At 44.9% G+C, this 22778-nt stretch overlaps 1 protein-coding gene across 1 annotated transcript; it reads left to right on the top strand.

Annotated features, from left to right (window-relative positions):
- The first annotated feature begins 1274 nt into the window (after positions 1-1274).
- ZIC2 (Zic family member 2) lies at positions 1275-6595 on the top strand. The gene is made up of 3 exons (XM_005303887.3): positions 1275-3201; positions 4863-5026; positions 5305-6595. Exons 1-3 carry the CDS (start codon positions 2202-2204, stop codon positions 5596-5598), a joined length of 1458 nt encoding a protein of 485 aa, XP_005303944.2. The 5' UTR covers positions 1275-2201; the 3' UTR covers positions 5599-6595.
- The last annotated feature ends 16183 nt before the right edge of the window (positions 6596-22778 follow it).

The raw sequence follows: 22778 nt of genomic DNA, 5'->3' as shown, positions 1-22778 counted from the left end.
CATCTATCATCTATCTATCTATCTAACTATCAGCAGAGCATTATAAAATCCCCCCTCCCTCCCACGCAAAGTCCACTTGTATTTGGTGCAGTACACAATAACGTGAGGAGTGACAGGAATGTCGCTGGTAAGAGTATTTATTCCGCCTCTTTAAAAAAAACCACTACATTTTGGGTTGATTCTCTCTGGTGAGCACAGAGATGATTAGAGTGTAAACGTCAGGTTGAGTGCAGGAAGGTCAGTATTACAAATATTATATTTTTTAAAGCGCCTTGTTTATTGGATACTGGCCCCAACATGATTATTTTCCAGCCACTGCAAAACAAACCCAACCAGGGGCCAGCCATGTATTTAGTGGAGGGGGAGGGGAAGCGGACTTGTTCGGTGTGTAGAGTGTGCTGCTTTTTATTATTATTTATTGTTATTATTATTCCTGCCCTCTAATAATACGGTTTTCAAACAACAACATCAAGTTTTGTTGTTGCGGTTATTGTTAGAAATTAGAAAGGAGCCATCAAGCCCTATAGCCCCTGCTCTGCAATGCACATGCATAGGCAGTCTGAGCTCTCCGCTCTATACAAGTGGTTTAAAACACCAAATAGCTGTTTGGTGTTTTTCTCTCTCTTCCCTCCCCCCTCCCGCGACGAAATAGCACCGTTATCAATAGTGTATTTGATTTTTCTCTGTCCTTTTCGATTATTTGGCGGATTTGCTTTTGGAGCAGAGGAGAGAAAAGGGGGAGGGGAGCGGCAGTATTGGCAGGTCTCCCCCCCCCCCCCCCCCGTTCATGTTTTAAGCGCCTTGTTTTGCTTGTTTGTTTCCCCCAAGAAGGAAGACTGGAACGGGCAGAGGCAGGCTGGCTCTGGCGGCTCCCCTGCTCCTTCCCCCGATCGCTTCCCCAGCAAAAAGAAACAGCGAAAAAGGGGTTTCAATAAAACCCCCGTTTCCAGCCTCGCTCGCACTTGGTGGCTGGAGCTGCGGCAGCCCCACTCTGCCTCACCCTGTGGCCGAGCTCGGGGGTGGGGTTGTGCTGGGGGAGGGGGGGACAGAGCCCGGCGCTGCTGCTGCTGCCGCCGCCCAGCCTTGGTGCCGGAGGGGGAGGCGGGAAGGACCCGGAGAAGCTCGAGCCGCTATTAGCCGCTCTTAGGGGGACGCCAGGATTGATGAGGCCAGTTTGACCAATGAGCTGGCGCCTGGAGAATGACCGGGCTGCTGTTAAAGGGGGCGTTTGAAGAGGAGCTGCCAGTCCAGTCAGAGAGTAAGAGAGAGAGGCTGGGAGAAGGGGGGTGGGGAGGGGAAAAAAATAAAAGCAGCAGCAGCGGCGCCCACCGAAATAAACAGAGGCGGAGAGACACGGGAGGAAAATAAAACCCCGCATTGAGGGAGCAGCCAGGCGCAGGAGGAGAAGGGCTCACTTCCCCCAGCCTGCTCCAGAGAGGCTTGATCATCTGCAGGGGCGGCGTGTCCTGCTGCTGAGCCCCCCCGCTCGGCTCGGAGACCCAGAGAGGGGATCACTTTTTTTATTGTTGTTATTGTTTTTAATCCGCATCTCCCCCCTTCTCCTCCTCTCCCCTCCCACCATCACCCCCCCCCGACCCAACTTAAAGAAAGAGAGGAGGCTACAGAGAGAGGACAGAGACGCGTCTGATTCCTTCATCTGTGGGAATTCGTTCCTGCGAGTTTACTACGTGAGACACATCTAATGCCCAGCCGAGAAGAAGAGGAATAAAAAGAGAGGGGGGGAGGGGACACCCCAGCCGCAGCCGCAGGAGGAGAGGGGGGGAAGCCAGCGAGGTGTGGGGGAGCAGGGAGGCATAAAAGGGGCCAGCGCTTCTGGGGGTGCGGGGCTCAGGGCGGAGGTTGGCGGCAGTGACATTTCCTTGGCAGGGTGTGAGTGAGTGTGTGTGTGTGTATTGAAGGGAAAGGCAACGCGATTGTCCCCCCTCCTTCCTTCCCTCCCCCCTGCTCCCCCTCCTCTGCCCTGCCCGCCCGCCCCCGCCTCAGCTCCTTTAATACACTTTGGTTCTCCGCCTGGCTTTGGACTCGTCTCTCTGTGGCTCGCTCGCTCGGCGGCTGCTGCTGCTGCTCGGTGCAGCGGGGGGAAGCCTGGTCCCTGGATCCTCCTGCTGCTGCTGCCGGGTGGTGCCCGGGAAGGAAGAGGAGCAGCCGCGGGGGAGGAAGCGGAGAGGAGCGGCAGGACCATGCTGCTGGACGCCGGACCCCAGTTCCCTGCCATTGGAGTGGGCACTTTCGCTCGGCACCATCACTCGGCCGCCGCCGAGATGCAGGACCGGGAGCTGAGCCTGGCGGCGCAGAACAGCTTTGTGGACTCGGCAGCCCACATGGGGGCTTTTAAACTCAACCCCGGGGCCCACGATCTGTCCCCCGGCCAGAGCTCGGCTTTCACCTCGCAGGCTCCCGGCTACCCAGCGGCAGCGTTGGGTCCCCATGCCGCCCATGTCAGCTCCTATTCCGGGGCGCCTTTCAACTCCACCCGGGACTTCTTGTTTCGCAGCCGGGGCTTTGGGGACTCGTCTCCGGCCGGCGGCCAGCACGGGATCTTTGGCCCTGCGGCCGGGACCCTCCATCACCCGCACACGGACGCTCAGAGCCACATCCTCTTCCCCGCCATTCACGACCAGCATGGCCCCCACGCCTCCCAAAACGTCCTGAATGGGCAGATGCGCCTGGGTTTGCCCGGGGAGGTCTTCGCCCGATCGGATCAATACCGCCAGGTCTCTAGCCCCAGGACTGATCCCTATTCGGCGGCTCAGCTGCACAACCAGTATGGCCCCATGAATATGAATATGGGCATGAACATGGCAGCTCACCACCATCACCACCCAGGTGCCTTTTTTCGATACATGAGACAACAGTGCATCAAGCAAGAGCTGATCTGCAAGTGGATCGACCCCGAGCAGCTGAACAACCCCAAAAAGAGTTGCAATAAAACTTTTAGCACCATGCACGAGCTGGTCACCCATGTCTCGGTGGAACATGTTGGGGGACCCGAGCAGAGCAACCATATCTGTTATTGGGAGGAGTGTCCCCGGGAAGGCAAACCTTTCAAAGCCAAATACAAACTGGTCAATCATATCCGAGTGCACACGGGAGAGAAGCCGTTCCCCTGTCCTTTTCCTGGCTGTGGGAAAGTTTTCGCCAGATCAGAAAACCTAAAAATCCACAAAAGGACACACACAGGTAATTATGTTTGGTTTCGAAGATTTAAAAATGGCTTATTTATTTTAAAAAATGCACTTAAAGATGCTCCCGTATGTAAAGACTTCCAATTTCAGCATGCTGCAGCGTTTCTCGGGGTGTTTTCTCCGGGTCTTTCAGTTTTAAAGGAATTTTTTTTGTTACTAATTGCTTTATATCTGTGGTCATTTATTAATGTGAAACCATGTCAAGACTTGACCGAACTCTTTCCCTTTCAAAGTAAAATACAGGCGAGATATATTCATTAATACTATTAAAATATGGATTGACATATGTATAGATAAAATATTGTCCGTAAGTAATGTACATATTTATATATGACTTGGGTGTGTGCGTGCGTGCATAGGTATTGTAAATATAAAAATATCTCGTAGTAAGTGGCGAAATGTCCCTTTCTGGGAATGCTTTTCATTAAATTTAAATGGTGTGAGTGAGGGCAATAAAATTTTCTAATTTAGAAAGTGTTTTTAAAGTCTCATGTGAGGTGGTTTAGGGTGGTGTTGCAACAGTTTATTAAATTATATAATAGGTAGCAGAGGATTTGAGGTTCAGAAACTTACACAAAAATCAGGTCAGATATGAGAGAAGGACACAACACTTCCTGGTGGTAAATTGCGTGAGCTGAACAGTAACAAAACAAACGCATCATCCTGCTTCATAGAGTACTCATTTACTATTACTCCCAGCTTAGAATTGTGCCAGAGTATTTCATAAAAGACAGCCAAATATTTTAGCAACTTCCACTATAAATATTTACTTGAATACGGGTAACATCTATAGGCCCATTGTTTTCTTAAGTGTTAAGAATGATGCTAGGTGCGAGACGAGCTTTAACAAGGTTTAAAATTTGAGAAATTTATTTGCATGAAATGCCCGCACTTAAGTCATTGTGTCTGGGCGGATGTCTTTAAGAAACAATTTAGGTGCTAATGGAATTTAATGTTAAATGGTTCCCCCTCCAAATGGGTGGATGTTTGAGTTCTCACCTCCAAATTACTCTGAGCATTTGGAATTCTGGCAACAGGGTGAAGAAACTGTATGAAAATTAAATGGAGTATTTTACAGACATTTAGTTTCCCCCAGCGGATATGTGTTTACTTCGAAGATCCATACATGAAATAAAATGTGTGTAGCCTTAACTCTTTTGTTAATGGTTTATAGTTTAACAGGATATTGGATTTTCTACAAAGGTGCAAACGTCTCAATTTTTAAAAAAATGCTTTCGAGCCGATTGTCTGATAGCACCAGTTGAAACAAAACAAAATCCGTAAATTCATTGGAGCCATATCGTGTCACCAGTTTTGACGAAGAACTCCCTATTGGTTTCACTGGGGAGTCCTACTTAAAAAGCAATGGCGAGATATGGCTCCAATATTTTTGTATTTTTTGATAAAATATCTTGTCAGCTGCACATCAAGGCGTCATCAGAAAACAATCCACACAGTGACATCAATCTTTTGTTAACCATTTTAGTGGATTTGACATTAGTAAACAAAGCACTAGAAATTTAAAAAATAAAAAATATATATATTCTTATGAACCCCTATTTTAAGGCAGGCATGTGTGGATTGTTGTGCAATAAGTAGGGGAGAAGTCCAAGTTGAGTGTTTACTATAACCAAATCCTCCTTGTTTATCTTCCAGGAGAAAAGCCTTTCCAGTGTGAATTTGAAGGCTGTGACAGACGTTTTGCCAACAGCAGCGATAGGAAGAAGCACATGCATGTCCACACTTCAGATAAGCCCTATCTGTGCAAAATGTGCGACAAATCCTACACCCACCCCAGCTCTCTGCGGAAGCACATGAAGGTATACCACCACATTGCCGTTTTTCCAGCGGACATCCTCTGAGGGGGTCGGTCTGGGAGAAGGGTTTAACTCGCGTTTTCTTTATTGGGAAGGGAAACAAAAACAGGAGCCGCCTCATCTCCAGGTTGTAAAGCCAGGGAGCCTTTGCGTGGCACAGGAGGCCGGACCTGGGTGCCTGGGAGTGCGCTGGCCCTGCGAGGGTGGTGTGAGCTCTGGCTGGGAGTGCCTTGCGCATAGGGACACTTACTCCACCCTGTCTTGTTGCATTTGCTTTCCAGGTCCATGAATCTTCCCCTCAAGGCTCTGAATCGTCCCCGGCTGCCAGCTCGGGCTATGAGTCCTCCACCCCCCCGGGCCTGGTGTCCCCCAGCGCCGAGACTCAGAGCACCACCAACCTATCCCCGGCGGCGGCGGCGGCTGCAGCTGCGGCGGCGGCCGCGGTGTCTGCGGTGCACAGAGGCAGCGGCGGCGGCGGCGGCGGGGGAGGCAGCGGCAGCGGAGCCGGCGGGGGTGGAGGGGCCAGCGGGAGCCACAGCGGCCTCTCCTCCAACTTCAACGAATGGTACGTGTAGGGGCCCTGCCGGACTGCTGGGCAAGGCCCCCGCGCCTGCCCTCCCCGCCGAGGAGGAGGAAGAAGCAGACACACCGGGAAGGTGCTGGATCCTGTTTGGTTTGGGTTTAATTCTTAACCAGCGAAAGGATTAACAACTTAAACGGCTCTAGAGCCCAGGAGAGCAAATCCTCGCCAGAGCCTCCAAAGCAAAAAAAATCCGCCACAGCTAAACTCTTCTTGTGTCCCACCCCCCCGTTTCCCTCTGCCCCAGCACCCTCCATCCCGACCAGCTGTGTATATAGAGGACTCCTCCTTCCTCCTCCAAGGTGGTAAACGAAGTTTTATCCGATTATTGGTGTATAGAAGTTCGTCCCATTTGTAAACTACGGATTGATTTCCTCCCACCCCCAAAAAGTGATGGACTTTTTTCGTTTCTTTTCTCTTTTTAGTTCATCCATTTAAAAAAAAAGTAACGTGGAAGAAAATGGTTTCTTTTGTAATTGTGATAATGAATATTGTGTTCTTTTTTAAGAGGCAATTTGATTGTAAACTTAATTCAACTATAGACTGGGGGAAAAACTGTGCCAAAGTCTCCATTTTGTTACACACACACACACACACACACACACCAACAACAACAACGCTTGTGAATGTATTTTTCTGTTAGCTGGGTTTACATGTGATGTTTTAGTGCTTTTGCAAGTTCAATTTGTTAGTTCCTGTTTGGAAGATTGTGAGGAAAAATAAACGTCGTGCCGTTAGCTTTTCCCTAATAACACCCTTCCTTCTGTAAATACCTGTTACCATATTTATCCATTTGTAATTAAATTATGGTATTAACTTGCTACAGAGGAAACAGTATTTATAAAGAATGTTTCTTAACTATAAATATGTACAATTGTGAGCATAAACTGTTTCAGATTTTTTATTTGAAGGTTTAAGTGGTTTCATCATTTTTTGTGATATGTTTTGAGAGTAATGCATACAGAAATATAATAAAATGTGTTGAAACTGCATGTACTGGTTCTTTTTACGTCCAAAGGCTTTCTTTAACTGGGTAGGTTGCACCTAAAGAATGAAAATCAGTGTGGCTAGAAGATGGAAAACATTTTTTAAAAACTAGCAAAATCACCTTCAGGTATTTTGTTTTGAAATTATATCAAATGTCTTCAGTTATGATAGCTTTAACTTTCCTCCAAAATATCATTAAAAAATAACAACAACAACAAACCCCTACATGATGTGCCAGTAAAACAATAACATTTTGGAAAGCCCGGTGATGACTATAAGAGCGAGCTTTTCAAGTATTCTACGATATATATATATTTATATCTGTATATGTTTACATTGAATATAAGATACCTCGAGCTTTTCTCAGGAAAGTACACATTTGTCATCTGTTTTACTCTATTATATTTATGTTCTACATTACTTGTTTTTGTAGAAGGTACCAAAAATAGTGCACACTGGAATGTTGGTAGATTAGAAATTCACAAACATTGATCTAAAGTTGTTCCTTTGGTCATGGCATTTGAAATTTACGTTTATTCTTTAAATCTTTAAAATATTTTTACAGCTTATATGCACCACTGAAGAAGTGAAAGACAGCATAAGGTAGCTTCATTTTCTCTTAAAGAAAAATTTAAATCAATTTTAAAAAGCAAATATAGTGATTTTAATTTAAATGTATTAAATGAGTAATCAACACAAACAAATCTACAGATATTAGTCGTGGGGTTTGCAAGGAAAAAGAATAAATCTTGATCTTAATTTACTCTTGCTTACCGCTGGATTTTAGTGAGAGGGTGAAAGGGTGTGGACCCGCATCCAGACTTTCTTAAGGAATTAGATATCAAATAAAATAGGGGATTTCCCCCTTTAATGGGCAGGAAGCGGCTTTCTAGGAATACCGGAATAATCAAGACACCCAAGGCGTGTGTGGCACAGCTTGGGAATCTTGGAAAGCTTGGACTTTGCCAAACCGATTTCTAGCCACGTAAGTATTGAAAACAGGCAGATCGAAGAGCCAGCTCCTTGGAATAGAACTCCTAGCGCCCTATTGTGGCTACACTGTCTTCAGCAAAAACATGTACAGATAGGTTTGCCTCTCAAACGCAGCCAACCACATCAGCTTTCTTTTCTCCCAGTTATTGTTTTGTTCTCCTAGTTTAAATGACAATAGAAGTGTCCCACGATGGCTGGAGAGCTGTGTGTGTTTGTGGGATCCTGTTCTCTTTTTGGATGGGAATGACACACGGCTGGGAATGAATGATACATGCTCAGCAGCAGAAGACTAAATCACATGTGGGGGGGAAGGGGAAGAACTCAGAAAAATCTCCCCAAATGCTGCTCCAGGAGCAAAGTTTTGGTAGGATTCAGAGACTGCGCCTTTCCTATACTGAGCTCTTCTGCGGGTTGGAGTCTGGCGTTCATTCATGTTGCATAATGTAAGACCCTGAAGTAATCAAACAGCTATTAAAATCTAATTTATGTTCTGTAATAATATTACGCAAAATTATTAAAGCCATTGGCATACGCCGCCGATCCCTTGGAGAGATCACTGGAAAAGGCAGCTCGAGTAAAGTTCTTTTCTTATTGAAAAATGTAACCTCATAAAAATAGGACTTGTTTCAGATTAAAAGTATTCGAAGTGTGGTTGAAATTCTGGTTATTTTTTGTAATCATCCTCCCCACCACCACCCAGCTATTGCTACCCTGTTTCCGAGCGGGTTAAAGTTAGTGTGGGGGACTGTAGAAATTAACGCACAGCTCTGGATACACATTCCCCTTTAAGAACAATTCCTCTGCTATTTTTTAGTCCTAAGAACTCTTCCCCGGGGTTTTGTGTTTGGTTGTCTCCTGTGCATAGGAGGTAGCTCCCTGACCCCGGCGGGAGGGACAGCGAGTCTGTGGAGGAAGAGGCATCCTTATGCGCCTCGGAGTTAGTCGAAGTGGCTGCCGTGTTAGCCCAGCCCGGTTGAAGGGAGCGGCTCCGGGGCTCTTGCTGGCTAGTCCACTCGTTCCCCGCTCCGTGGCTGGCCAGTGCACTCAGGAGCTATTGATGGCAGCTCCACTCTTCGCTTCCGTTTGTCAGCCCGCAGGAGCATCGGGAGAAGTTTGTACTTCGCTTGCTATCGACTGTGGTTTCCCTTCCCCGGCCCTGGAAACAGATTCTCCGCCGCCCGCCAGCTGGAGTTGTGTTTTCATTTCTTGTAGCCTAATATCTGTTTTGGCGTGACAGCTCTGCCGTAGGACCGACTACCTCTATTTTAAAATAACCCCCCAAAAGCCTCATCACCACCAGAGCCGCAACGGGGCTGGGCTCTCTCCCGGCCATTATTTAGGAGCAGCAGATACAGGAAAGTAAAACAAGTCCCCGCCGCCCGGCTAACAAAGCTGCCTTTTCATGACGGGCCCTAGGGAAGGGAGGGCAACAACCGTGGTCATGAGAATGGCTTTTTTTCCCCCTCGCCAGACTGGCCATGAACTTGAACTTGAATTTGACTTGGCTCGCCCGCTACCTAAAGTAAAGCAATCGCCTCCCCCCTCAAGGCTGCCCGGCTTTCCCAGGACCCAGGCAGGGCCCACACCGCCTCTGTTGTTAGTAATAGTTCATAATACATTTAAACCGCCTTTCCTTTCTGAGCCTAGTGATTTCTATGGCGATTGCCAGCCTTGCAGGGTTCCCAGCGGACATTGTGTACAGCCACACACGGATCGACAGCACAAACACACACGCATGCATCCGTGGGGTTGAAGGGTTCTCTGGGGACGGGAACCAATGGGCAGTACACGGCCGTCTGGGCTTGGCAGATGTAGCTCTGCAAGCAAGACCCCTGTCTCTATCGCGCCGGCTCTTTCTCTTCATCCATCTCCTCTCTCCCACCTTCCCCCCCCCTTCTTCCCTCCCTCCCTCCCCCCTCCTCTCACTTTTCTCTTTGTCTCTCAGGTTGAGCCTGGTGTTTCCAAACCTGGAGTGTCTTGCTCGCTGCACTTTTGCACACCCCGAAGGGAAACCAAGGACAAATCGTAGGCAAGGCCAGCGGCTCTCTTGGCAGCCCTGGACCCTGCTGCATCCGCACCCCTCCTCCCACCCGCACCCGCACACCAAGGAGTTGGAGAGAGCCAGCTCTATTCCCCAGCAGACAAACTAAAGGCCAGGACAGCACCGAGGTCTGCAGAAGACCAGAAGAGCTCCAGTGGTCTCTCTGTCTCGCACACACCTAGTTCCAGTGAAATAACAAAAGGGGGGCAGGATTTCACAGCTAAGGCAGCAGCATTCACTTTGAAAAACACAATATATCAAAAACGACGCACAGATTACATGTATTTACTGCAAAATTGCAGCTTCTTTTGCAATGAGGTCGCTGTATTACACTGAAAATCAGTATCAGGCAATACTGTTCTTTTTATCACTTCTCCTGATTTTGGATTTTGACTCTTTCTTCATATGTCCTATGGAGTACATTTAACGATTTTACCTTTAGCTGGTTTCCTAAAACTTTGTTCCCAAAGCTGCAAACTCAGATTTAATTTATAAAAGAGTTTAGATGTTTTCTCCTGATTTCTCCCTGCCTGTAGGTAATATAGATTGTATCGCGTAATTTTCTAAAATATCCTACCTTTACCTGTACCTTTATTTGACATGACTGTAACAAATCAAACATTTTTAAAAACTATTTAAGCATCCCTAGGGGAAAAAAACTCCGTGTGCCAGGGAGGCCAGCATTAAAGTTATATATTTAATACGGTGTGAGTCATTTTATGATTTAATACCCAGAACAGGCTCCCTTCTGCCCAGCAAAATAAAAATACAACATAAAATACAAGCTAAAGGTCAGCTTGCCTGGGATCAGCCCCGCAGAGGATTCATATGGAGAGTCTCCAAGATTGTTCAGTTTCATTCTGTCTAGACTCCACTAAGCCTATAGCAGCCTTTTAAGTTTCTCCTTTGTTTTCAGAAACTCACACTCTTTTTTCTACCAAATATGAAGACAGCAAGCGACACAAAACTGCTACTCAACCGCATGTGCACACTGGACATGCTAATTGGTACAGCGAGGTACGTATATTTTTCATCTACAACTTTTGGGGTTTTGGGGCTGGCTTCCCCCCTTCGGCCCCCCGAAACACACACACTGGAGGGCTTCTCATTTTACAAGCCGAGACTCCGGTATTGTAGTGCAAACGTAAGTAGCAACGATTAAACCCACTCTAGGGCACCATGACTCCCTCGCTCCGAAAGTGCGATTTAACTCAAGTTCTGTGGATTTTTACTTCCTTCTTTCAGCAGCGCCCCCCCTTCCCCGCACACGCTGAAAGATTTCACTGCACAAAATGTCCGTGTTTAGTGCTTGCCCTTTTCAAAAGGGGTGCCAGAGGTTTCATGTCTTTATTTAATCATACTTCAAAGTCATTGCTGCTATACTGTTGTCCTAAGGAGAGGAAGCATAACACAAAATGTACTGGCGATCTGACTTCCTACCAGGGAGTTGCACCGGGCAGTAAACAATAACAGGTTATTCCAAATACCTACCATCCCCGAACATTTTAACATGTTTCAAATAGCTTTTTAATGACGCCCTCGGTGGGAATTTTTATGGCCGGGGTATACATTTCCGAGCTGCAAGAAGTTGTTAGTTTACCATTTTTAGAACAATCCTCCTAATTCTTGGTGTAACCCCAGGTGTGGTAGCCATCTGTTGCTTCCTATATGGGAAAACAATTTCTTAATTAACCAGGACACTTCACCTTTTTTGCCACGATCCATACAGACAGAGGGTTGAGTTTTGATGCGAATGTCACCTCTTTAAAATATGGTATAACTGTTAACGGTCCTGTTTTCATGGGCATAGGCGTAGTTGGGGTTAGGAGCAGAAGTGATTGCCAATTAACAGTTTTATATTTAGAGACCATTTTCTAAAGACGAACAATATGTGGGAAACACAGGTTCTGTGTGAAACATGGAAAATACATCTGGAGTCTCAGATTGCAATGGTAAATATTTTCTGCTCAAATCTCTTTCCAGCGATTTCCAAGATACAGCAGTTTGATCTCTGCTGTCTAGTTCCCCGCCTCTCCCTTTGATTATTGGGGTACTGATATGCGGCAGCCAGCGGAGGTGCTGGGTTCTGGGCCACGAGGAAACGTTTGTTGCTCTGGTCAGAACTATAATGTGGGTGATTAATGTGAGGGCTCCTCCTTGCACCAGCTACAATCACCAGATACAGATATGGACGGTCTAGTTCACACACAAGGGACCCACTTCAACATAGCAACTTCATCAGAACTGGGCTGGTGACTAACCATTTCTGTGTGAGTGTCTGCGGAGTTATCTTTGGATCTTAGGTCTCGCAGGAGAGCGATTGTTTTGTTTTGTTTTGTTTGGATCTCGATTTAAGCCAGTTGCTTGTGGCGGAGAAAAGAGCAGTGTCCATTCCGACTTTTAAAGTAACAATTCCACAGTGTGTGTAAACAGCCTTTCCTCGCCTTCTAGTCCTAGTCGCAGGCTGTAGATTAAATAACAGTTTTAATGAGAGCGGTGGCTATTGCTGCATTAGGTGGTGCTAGTTATGAAGATGATCTGACCTGTTTTGATGAAGATGATATGACCTGTAGGGAGAGAGTGAAAGGTCAGCTACATGCAGTGACCAGATTTCTGCTCATTCCTGGCACATGCTGCTACGATATTGATCCATGGAGAAAGATAAACATAAAAGCCAGATCCTATGTCATGAATACTAATGAATGTTGGTTCCAGGTTTTAATTGGTGTTGACTTCTTTTTTTTTTCCTACGGTAAACATTTATTGCAGACCTCCGTGAAGCAAATCTTCGCTGGTTTTCCTTTTTCCCTGTATCTCTCTCTTGTTGCAAATCTTCGCAGCAATTTACTTTCCCGAACAGCGAATGTATAATCCCAGAGACGCCATTGCCTGCACTCATTTCCATACTACAGTTCACAGGGGGAGATATTACTGAATTCATTAAAACTTGAAACGCAGAAAAGTTCTTATAAAATGCACTATTTCGACCAGGACCCACATTTCGACCTTCCGGATATTTATTCAATATATTTCTTTGTATCATTATGTGGTGAACTTGTTCTTCTTTATTTTATCTTCTCTCCGGACTCTGGACCAAAATTATCAGTATAAATAGGGGAGTGATTTCTGGTTAGAGACATCCTAGCTCATGAAATGTTACGAGACTAGTCATCCCTATACTAGTCAATTATCGCATACACATTACACTTATCACGGAGAAGCCCTCATTTTAAATTAACTTTCCTCTCTCGTTTTATCTGTTCTGTGTGTATAAAATAGATATGGAAACACACTGAAGGGAATTCAGAAATGTTTCCAGCAATGCCCCTCTTACGAATTTACTTGTTAATAATCACTTTATCTGCAAACTAGTATCTGAATGGTTTTGTCTTATGAAATTGACTCAGTTATCTGGGAACCAGGTGAAGCTGTGTGTGCCATACCGCTAGTAACACATCTGCTTCATACTGCTGTTAACTTAACATATGTACAATGGGCACAATCCGCTGTACTAAAACAATCACCTCTATCAAGCTGACATTTTTGAAAAAGTTAAACGCATAGGTCACATGGTTACAAATCATTTTCAAGCAAGTAACTCCACGAAAGATTTTCCCCCCTCCTTTACACTTTTCAGGCTATTTTTTTTATCCCCGGAGTGATTTATTATGTAAGTAATTTTAGGGGATACAGTTTACAGCCTGAATTATTAGACTGAACACCTCTGGCTGACACCAGAATGCATTTTTTTTCCTGCCTGCAGCTGTGAGTCACAACCCCATTTTCATACCAAACCTCTGCGCATTCCTTTACAATGTAGACTTCCTTTTTGCAAAGATCAAACATGCTTCAGCCAATGTGTTTATTTTAAAATACAGGAAAATTAAAACTAAACATGGGCTTACAAGGAAAACAAATGCATCATTTCTTTCCCTATCCTCCTCTCCATCCCCCCCCCCCCAAAATAACCATGGAGCTGACTAGTCCTCTGAAATAAAACATTATCATAGCAGAATCAAAACAATTGATTTCAACCGAAATGCTGAAAGAGGAATGGATCCCTTTGTTTTGTATTGCGGGTATGTTTTTAATTATATGTGGAAATGTCAGGGGGAAATGCTGTAACCGTAGTCTCCCCATAGCACACTTTCCCTGGTTATTTAACTTCAACACTACAAACCCAAAATAGACATACTAAGCAAAATAATCTCAGTATTCTGCTAAATGGTTTACAAACGGGATTCCGGATTTGGATAGCTGCTCAGGGCCTGGTCCATTGAAAGGCCTCACAGAATCGGGCCCTGTACAGAGTAGATTTCACAACCGTCTATTGTTTCAGAGTTGTTGTCTATTGTTCGTTTGCTAATGAAGGTGACAAGTTCCAATTGCCGGCCCTACTTCTAAACCACTTCAAAGCCTTTAACGTGGTGGTGATTTAAAAGCCTTCTTGCAGCCTAGCTGCCCTTACGCTTAGCAATCTTCCTCCACATTTAACATCTACTTTAGGTACAGATGGGAATAGATTTTAGCTGTCTGCTTTTAAGGCAATTTACTCCCCACCTCTCAAAACGCCTTCATGGGAACTGCTGAACTTTTTCTCTCTTCAACACAAACTTGATTCTAGCTCCGCTTTCCTCCTGCCTTTTGCCCTGAGATAGATTTCGGCTCGTCTTTTCTCCACTCATCCATGCGTTCTTCATTCATCTCTTTACACACACAGTCAAAGAATGAAATTTCAATACCAGGGAGCAGGACAGATGCTCTTTCACTTATTAGATAACCTTAATTGCCTATACGTACAAAAAAGACGATTCCCTGGAAAACAGATCAAAAACTTCGGGAAACTGATCAGGAAACTTACTGGAACTTTGAATAAGTGAATTAAAACTAATAATCGCAGTGCGGTGTTTCTGCAGGTGAAAGGCTGGAAAGGTTTATGACCTTGTTTAACTGGAACAACTCCAGTTTCCCTACATTATTCACCAGGACACACCGATCACTTTTCGAGAAAAGGAATCATCTCTTGGATCCCTTGTGATTGCAGGGTAACTTCTGGTTAAAATTTAAAGCTTAAAGTACATATAATCGGTTAATAATTCAATACTTATATATATAAATATATTACCAGCACAATCGTAAAGACACTGAATTAAGCTGCTCACTCAACTTTTAGTATTGTCAAGATGAGCAAAGTGACTAATTAGATGAGTGTACAGGTGATGTTGTTTTTCTCCCTTAGAGCTGGACATGATTGTGTGAGCTGGTTGTTTGCCAAGTGTTTGACTTTTATTCAAAATCTGAAAACCTGAACTTCAGCCTGTTTAGGAGGGGTGGGGGAGAGAAGGACTCAGTCCGTCGTATTGTCCGATTTGGATTGCTAAAAGTCAGCAAAGACAGCACAGAAATCTTTAGACAACCAGTTCCGCGTATAGAGACTGTCTATTCCTGAATATTTGGATATACTTGGTAATGTGATTTTGTTTCTTCCGTTTCACCTGGACAGTATAGGAGGCATTGGACATCCCGCTCTCAGATCCCATTGACCGATCTGGCAGGATCGGGCCGCTTATGACTTACCTTATTACTATTTGTAATTACTTTTGACGCGCATTCCTGTATTTGAATGAAGTAGGGTAAGAGGAGGTGAATTATGCAGTATACACTACAAATCACGAAGAGGCAACTTATTCTACACTGGACAGCACGGCTTCTCCATCAGACTGTGAGTCTTTATCTTTACTGCGCCAGAAACCCACCATATATATGCATAACTTTTGAATGAATCCTTTGAAAAAGATTTGCAATCTGCTGATACATTGTCAGGAAGAAAAGCTCCACAACTGTGAATCACACACACACACACACGAGCACGCGCGCGCACACACACGAGCGCTCACACACCAGTTGGGAAAATACTATTATTTTTCGTATGCTAACATTGAACGGGGAAGAGCTAGACATTTACTACTATCAAAAGTGGTTAGCTGACAAATTGAGCTTGATCTTTGAAGATTCTCCAGCTGACTAGGCGGTTGGAAGTTTCAAATTGTGGATTTGGCTAGTTCCTTTGGGCAGAACTCCTGCGCTATTTCTCTTGGCATTGAGTTCTTGGTAGACATTTTATATAATTTCTTGTACCACTTCAGCACTTAAACCGATCACTGAAACGTTTGCAGGCGAGAATGAGTGTCAAAAGGTGCTGCAGTTGGCTTGGTTTGTCTGCCTCAAAGGGGATGTCGCACTTTGAGAGCTGATGCTTTGGGATGGGAGGCAGAAAACGCCGCGACAAATTAGCCTTTATTTGGGCAGCTAAAATTTCTCCCAGGTTCGTGGTCCCACGGTTGTTTGTACAGTATATGCCATAATGTATTTAGTAACAATTTTAAAGTCGCTTTTGACCTGTGCTTTGGTTTGGATCCTTTAACCCGTCGATGCAGGTGCAACGTAACAAGACTAATCGAAGCAAGAATTTACTTAGAAAATTAATCTGTTAAGCGTTTGCCTTTGCAAAAAGGCTGTATTCAAGGCAACAATACTTATTTGGCTCTGATCTTCGCGTTTCATTTGGTTCCTGAACACCCGTTATACTTCGAAGAACTAAATATCAGCCCCTTTATAGGTAAATCATCAATTATACGCTGAGTAGTATTTGGTTTCACAATAGTTTTACTAAAGAACAAACAAAGATTGAAAATATGTATTGGATAGATTCAAAATACAGCCGGGAGATCGTTAGCTTTCCCTTACATACTCCTCTCATAATTACCCAACTTCGCTATCATTTTTGGTTTAACGTAATACGCTCATATCAAATCCCTGAATTCCCCATAGTGCGTCTGCAGAATGGTTCCTAATTAAATGTGCTATTTGGGTTTCCCATCTGCAAACAAAAATAACTAATCGGCTGGATTTTTAAGTCCCGTGTATCACTGTCTAACTAGAGCGTGTTCTGCTGTCCAGCCCTTGATGATCTAGTTGAATGTCTGGACATTGTGCCAAGGAGCGTATTTGAAGCAGATAAGTATGTACAATACAAATGCGTTTTGTTAGACCTGATGGATGCTATTTTTCCTTTAATAGGTTTGTAGCAAACTAACACAATAACACAATGTATTCCTTTTCAAGGTGCATTGTTAATAAGGTCTATTAAGAGTGCGTTGAGCTATTTCTCGCTCCTATTGAACAGTCTGTTGCTCAAACACAACAGCCAACAAGCGCCAGCTGCCTCAACAAAAGTAGAAACCTAACCCTTTTATGTAATGTTTTAACAGAAAGGGGTAGCTGTGTTTAATTAAAAACATTGATGTTTCACTGAAACAATGGAAACTCAAGTTCAAGTGGTGCTCTATTGATTTAAGATGATTTTACTAGCAATGGGTATAATTCCTTCTTTCTGCTTTCACTCCTGCTAAAGGGACCCTTCTTTCAGCATTATTTGGGTGAATGGTAAAAGACAGAGATGGCGATTGCCTTAGAAACCTGATTAACGCCACTTTGCTACAGGAGAAGGTGTTTAATTTCTGAGCGCACCCCATATTTTCTGTCAGTTTATTCACCGTAGGGAAGCTTTGAAAGTAGCTCCTCTCAGCAGGTTAAAAAGTGAAGTATGCGTCCTGGCATTTAAATGTCTTTGTTACTGTGTCAAGGCCAGTTGTTGGGAGCTGCACGGCCGGAATACTAACGGTTTGCAGCGAGTGGCGGAAAGTTCCTTTGTGTGCGTGTCCACACTTCTCACTTCGGTAACAACTTGATCACTCTGCTGGGCTTTCAGCCCTGGGGCTTGTCTGGGAAAGCCACTCTCCGAAGGGATACTTCCGGTCTGGGGCTTTTCAGGCTTTAATCAGACACTGAGAAACGAAGCAGCTAGCTCTTGTCCCGGGGAAATAGAATTTAGCGCCGTACATGTCTGGCCACGTGGAATAAAATACATGTTACCGCAAAGAAATGTGTCTAAGCCTACTGCTCCTTAGCGCACTGGCGTGTGTTGCTTTATATTTCCGCATCCAGGGCATGCACTAAAGTTGTAACCCTCCCACGAGCCCATCACTAGGGTGGCATAAATCACAGCCTTTAGCCCCTCCCCAGTGTGGGGAGCACATGCTTTTCCTATGGGTTCGGGGTCTTGTTTCTTTTCGAGTCATCGGAATCATAAGAAATCCCTTCCCCTGGCTTTCCATCGGGTTTAAAGGGAGGCAACCCGCTCCCTCCCCGACAAGGCGTGGCTGTGAAATGACACAAAGCACGCGCCACCGCTGCTGGCTTGAAGGAAACCCCAAGGATACACCCGCACACAGCATCGCGGCTTGCTGGGCATCAGCAGCTCTCCGAAGCAAACCCGTGTCAGGAGATAGGGAGTTAAACGTTCAACTCTCTAACCTGAACTCTCTAATCTGCCAGCTGCATCTAAACCCGCTCGGAGGCAGACGGGCCGGGGAGAGGACTCCCTTTGCCTGCGGGGAGGGAGAATCACGTCCTCGCTTTTACTCCGGATTACCATGAGTGGGTACACTGCGCAGTGGATCAGGCGCCTTTCAAACAGGCGCCCTTTACACAGTGCTCGAAACTAGCGGTCCCCCTCGCTGGTAGAGTGAGCGAGGAGCGCTCCCGAGGCAGAGGCCTGGGGAGACCGAGAGGACTCCCTTCCCCAGGGGAGCATCTCCCCCCCTTCCCCCAGCCGCTCCCTCTCCAGCGCCCACTCCTCTCCCCACCTCCACTACTGCCTGCCTCATTTCCGCCCCCCATTCCCCTCCTGCCCCCCATTCCCACTTCTGTTGGGCCCCACCTCCCACAGCACCAATCCCTGGTCCCCTCCCGACTGCCCCCTTCTCCTGCCCCTCACCAGGCTGTTGTCCAGGCTTCTTGGCAGTGCCAAGTTGGCACAGCCCCTTAGGAGGTGCAGTAAGTGTACTGTACTTCTTTCAAGAAAAAGTAAACACGTTGGGGTGTCTCTTCCCTGTTTTCATAGGCAGCTCAACATAAGTTATATCAGCCCCTCCCGCTCTTTCCACTCCAATCTACAGGATCCTGGTTTCACAACGTAGCCAGCCATATTGTCAAAGGGAGATCTCTGGAGCTTACGTTTTGTGTGGGAGGAACGGAACACAGAGTGTTTTATAATGCACGAGGAATCCCAGGGTCTTTCCCTTACTGCTGCATCCCGTGGGTAATCCCACTTTGTGGATGAAGGCTATTGGGGTGTAGATGAAAAGAAACCTGGCAGATCACACATGGAATCATAGGTGATCAGTGGTTTATTTATAGAGAGATGAGAGAGAGTACTTCTTCCCAAGGCCACCACCAAGCAACCTGCCTAATGACTAAATTTTGGTGGAGTATTTTCCTCTTCTCTTCATTATATATTGTCTGTGGTTTAAATTATTTAGTAATTCTATTAGGAAATGGTTACTTCCCCCCACAGCTTTCTGTGTGGCCTTCCACAGCCACTCTAGTCCTTTTCAAATGAATCCAGGCTAGACTGTGATAACATTACTCAGGACCTTACAATTTGAGTAATCCCCCAGGAGACACTGGAACTGGTGGGATGACATACTATTTAGGGTGACTAAAGGAATCAGTGAGTCTGGCCACATTTTATTAATTAAAAGCAAAACTGTAGGTAGAGGGAAAGTCTGCTTTCTCTGCACTGAGTATGGGAACCACACCTGTACATCTAGGAGAACTTAACAAATACAAAATCTTGGTTCAAATGCAGAGCTGTACACCTCTACCCCAATATAACGCGACCCGATATAACACGAATTCGGATATAACGCAGTACAGCAGCGCTCCGGGTGGGCGGGGCTGTGCACTCCCGTGGATCAAAGCAAGTTTGATATAATGCGTTTTCATCTATAACGCAGTAAGATTTTTTGGCTCCCGAGGACAGAGTTATATTGGGGTAGAGGTGTAATTTGTTAGGTTATTTCATATCCTGTCCCCAGCTACAAAGATGTATTATTCAAGTGTTTAAGAATATTTGTAATTTGTAAAGAATATTACAAAATATGGGACAGTGTTGGCTCCTTCAGCACATTATTATTTTTTTAAATTTATTTTCGACCAAACCACCAATATTTTCAAAGAATGAAGAACTTCTTTTTAAGTGTTTAAATGTGTTAATGTCTTCTAAATAAATCAAAGTGAGAGGAAATAATGTCAATTATTATAAATTATTATTATTGTCATTTGCTGTTTGCACTATGGTAGCATCTAGGGGTTCCAATCAGGGATCAGAACTCCATTGAGTAATTAACCATTGGAACAATTTATCAAGAGTAGTGGTGGATTTTCTATCATGGACAATTTTTAACTCAGGATTGACATTTTCCTAAAAGTTATGCTGTAGGAATTATTCTGGGGAAGTTCTGTGGCCTGTGCTACACAGGAGGTCAAGACTAGATGATCACACTGGTCCCTTCTAGCCTTCAAATCTGTGAATTATATGAGGCACTGAATACCCCTGGGACTCCTGCCTTGAAAAGCTTGCAATCTAGATAGCTGGTACACCTCTACCTCGATATAACGTGACCCGATATAATATGAATTCGGATATAACTCGGTAAAGCAGCACTCCGGGGGGGTGTGGGGGGCTGTGAACTCCAGTGGATCAAAGCAAGTTTGATATAATGCAGTTTCACCTATAAGATTTTTTGGCTCTCGAGGACAGAGTTATATCGGGGTAGAGGTGTATTTGGCAAATGTCCTATTAAGATATTAGTAATATTTTGAGTTGGAACAATATAACAGGGTGACTTTCCTTTTAAGGTCTAGAGGCCTAGGGCCAGCCAAGCCTAGTTACTAAGTAGGTGCACCTGAGCAGAGGTCAGCTGATTCCTCTATAAGAGCAGCAGAAAACTGGAGTGGGAGAGTGGGGGGAGGAAACAGCATCAGCTCATCCCAGAAGGAGGACTGGGGACTCCTTATCTAAGAGAGACATTTACTGGACTTGGGGCCTGGAGGGCCAATGAGTGTCAAAACTAAATAAACTGGTCTCCAAGAAGTTGTTTTAATTACCTTTAGGACTATGATCTGGAGTTTTGAGAAGTCCACAAAGGGAAATCGAGGCAGGGTGGTGCAGAGTGACCTCCAGCCACAAGGGGGCACATGGGAAGTGGCTGACTCTGGTAAAAGCAGAAAAATAGTTCTCATGAGATTCCTCTGGGAAGAGAAGAAAAATCCTCTTGAATGTTCTGTCCATCCATGCATGATACATAAATACCCTATATATGTAGAGAAATTTATATGCAAATAATATCTGATTTATAGGTTCCGTAGGAACAATATACACATTACATATAAAAAAAACATGCTGAAAGAACATTAAGGGGCAAGGTCAAGTACTCAAAAGTTAGGAAATGCCAGAATTAAGGTTGTGCCATGCAAACTTAATTTGATCCCCTTGTGCACAGACATTATGCTAGTCTTGCCCTATATCCACATGAGAAATCTGTGGCAGAGCCAAGTTTAGAACCATGCTCTACTGGATCCCCATCCTGTGTCTTAAGTACAAAAGAACAGCCTCTCTGTCTTTGGAAACCTCTGCCTCATTCTGAGTCTCTTGAGCACTGAATGAGGCTAGGACTCTGAAAAACAAAGAGAATAGTTTAATTACAATAGTGTAATTAAAGACTATATCACTGTATGGATCTCCTAGGTAAAAAACAAACAAACAGCAAAATGAGAAATTCCATTGTGTGGCATCATACTGGATTCCCACATCGCTACACCAGCTGAGCTAATGGGATAACTGGTAGCAATAGTAGACTGTTATTGTCAAAGTAGACCAGCCACCAGAGGGAAGCAACTGAGGGAGAAGTCACTATTTTACAGTCATTTTCCTTCCCATCCTCTAGACTAGGACATCTAAGAAGGGTTGGTGTTGTTCAATGGCCACAAGAAAAGCAAGGAACTTGAAGGATTCAGATCCAGGAGGAGTCACTCCAACACTGCTGTAGTTACTCCAAGTGCAGATATTGGGCTGAAGAAGCAGGCCCCATCAATAGTCAGTAAACAACTACTGACTGCGTCTTCTTCTGGTAAATGCACTTCAAATATTGTCTGTGTAACAAATGAGTGTGTTAATTCATGTTCAAGTTCAGTAGTGATCATTTAAAAGAAGGTACACTTGAGGAGCCAAAGTTTACTTGCCTTGCTCACACAGGCAGTTCCACTGACGTCTTGTGTGAGCAAGGCAAGAAGGATTTGACCCCGGGATAACTTATACTAGCAGTAATTTTTCCTGAATGTTCATATTCTGAACCCATCACACCCTCACATCCCACCAGACACAGTGTCTTCCTGCTCCTCCTAGGGTGACCAGACAGGAAGTGTGAAAAATCGGGACAGGGGGTGGAAGGTAAGAGGAGCCTATATAAGAAAAAACCCCAAATATCAGGACTGTCCCTATAAAATCGGGACATCTGGTCACCCTAGCTCCTCCTCACCTCTGAGACTACCTGATGCACCCCATCTTGCCCACAGCAGAGGCTCTCTAATGTGCTCCTGTTATATTCCCCCTCCTGGGACATGAGATAACCCCCATTGAAGTCAATGGAAAAACTCCCATTGACTTCAAAAGAGCTGGATCCAGCTGCAATGAGACCCCTTGTCCACCCTGTCTGTTTGTAGAGGAAGTGCTCATCCTCCACGTGTAAAATGGATCTTTTGGGTTTTTTTAACCAATTGAGAGCAAGAGACTTGCTTTGGCCTGAAAAGGTGGGAAACAAACAAATAATGCTATCCTTGTTCTGATGGTTGTTTCTGGGGGGGGTTGAGTATTGTTCAGAAGCCCTTGCACTTTCATTTTCTTTAATTTGTGTTTACATGGATTACATTTTTGAGGCATTGGAAGAACACCTACACAGGAAGCGATCCTTAACATAGCACAAACATCTCCTCTGAGAGCTTAACAAAGGCTCTGTTGTACAGAGCTACAGTAACAGAAACAGTCTTGCCAGAAGAATTAATGTCCAGCACACCAAACCGTATGCATATTGAAGTATGTATTTAAATTGATACCTGTTGAAGAAATAAGCATGTTTAAAGAATAATCCTTTACTGCACACAAGTTACAATGAAGTGTAATGTTAACCTAGTATTGGAACTGCTATGTGAAATGACTTTTTCTGAGTGCTACACCAATCATTTCCTTCCAA

Source organism: Chrysemys picta, chromosome 1 (genome assembly GCF_011386835.1).
Source record: "Chrysemys picta bellii isolate R12L10 chromosome 1, ASM1138683v2, whole genome shotgun sequence".
NCBI lineage: Eukaryota > Metazoa > Chordata > Testudines > Emydidae > Chrysemys > Chrysemys picta.
The sequence above is the reverse complement of the archived record's forward strand: the minus strand, read 5'-3'. Positions and strand labels throughout refer to the sequence as shown.

Excerpts from the sequence above, each read along its gene's own strand:
- ZIC2 (XM_005303887.3), top strand. The coding sequence starts at position 2,202 with ATGCTGCTGGACGCCGGACCCCAGTTCCCTGCCATTGGAGTGGGCACT. Across the intron at positions 3,202-4,862 it reads CCACAAAAGGACACACACAG|GAGAAAAGCCTTTCCAGTGT; the intron begins GTAATTATGTTT and ends TTTATCTTCCAG. Across the intron at positions 5,027-5,304 it reads CTCTGCGGAAGCACATGAAG|GTCCATGAATCTTCCCCTCA; the intron begins GTATACCACCAC and ends TTTGCTTTCCAG.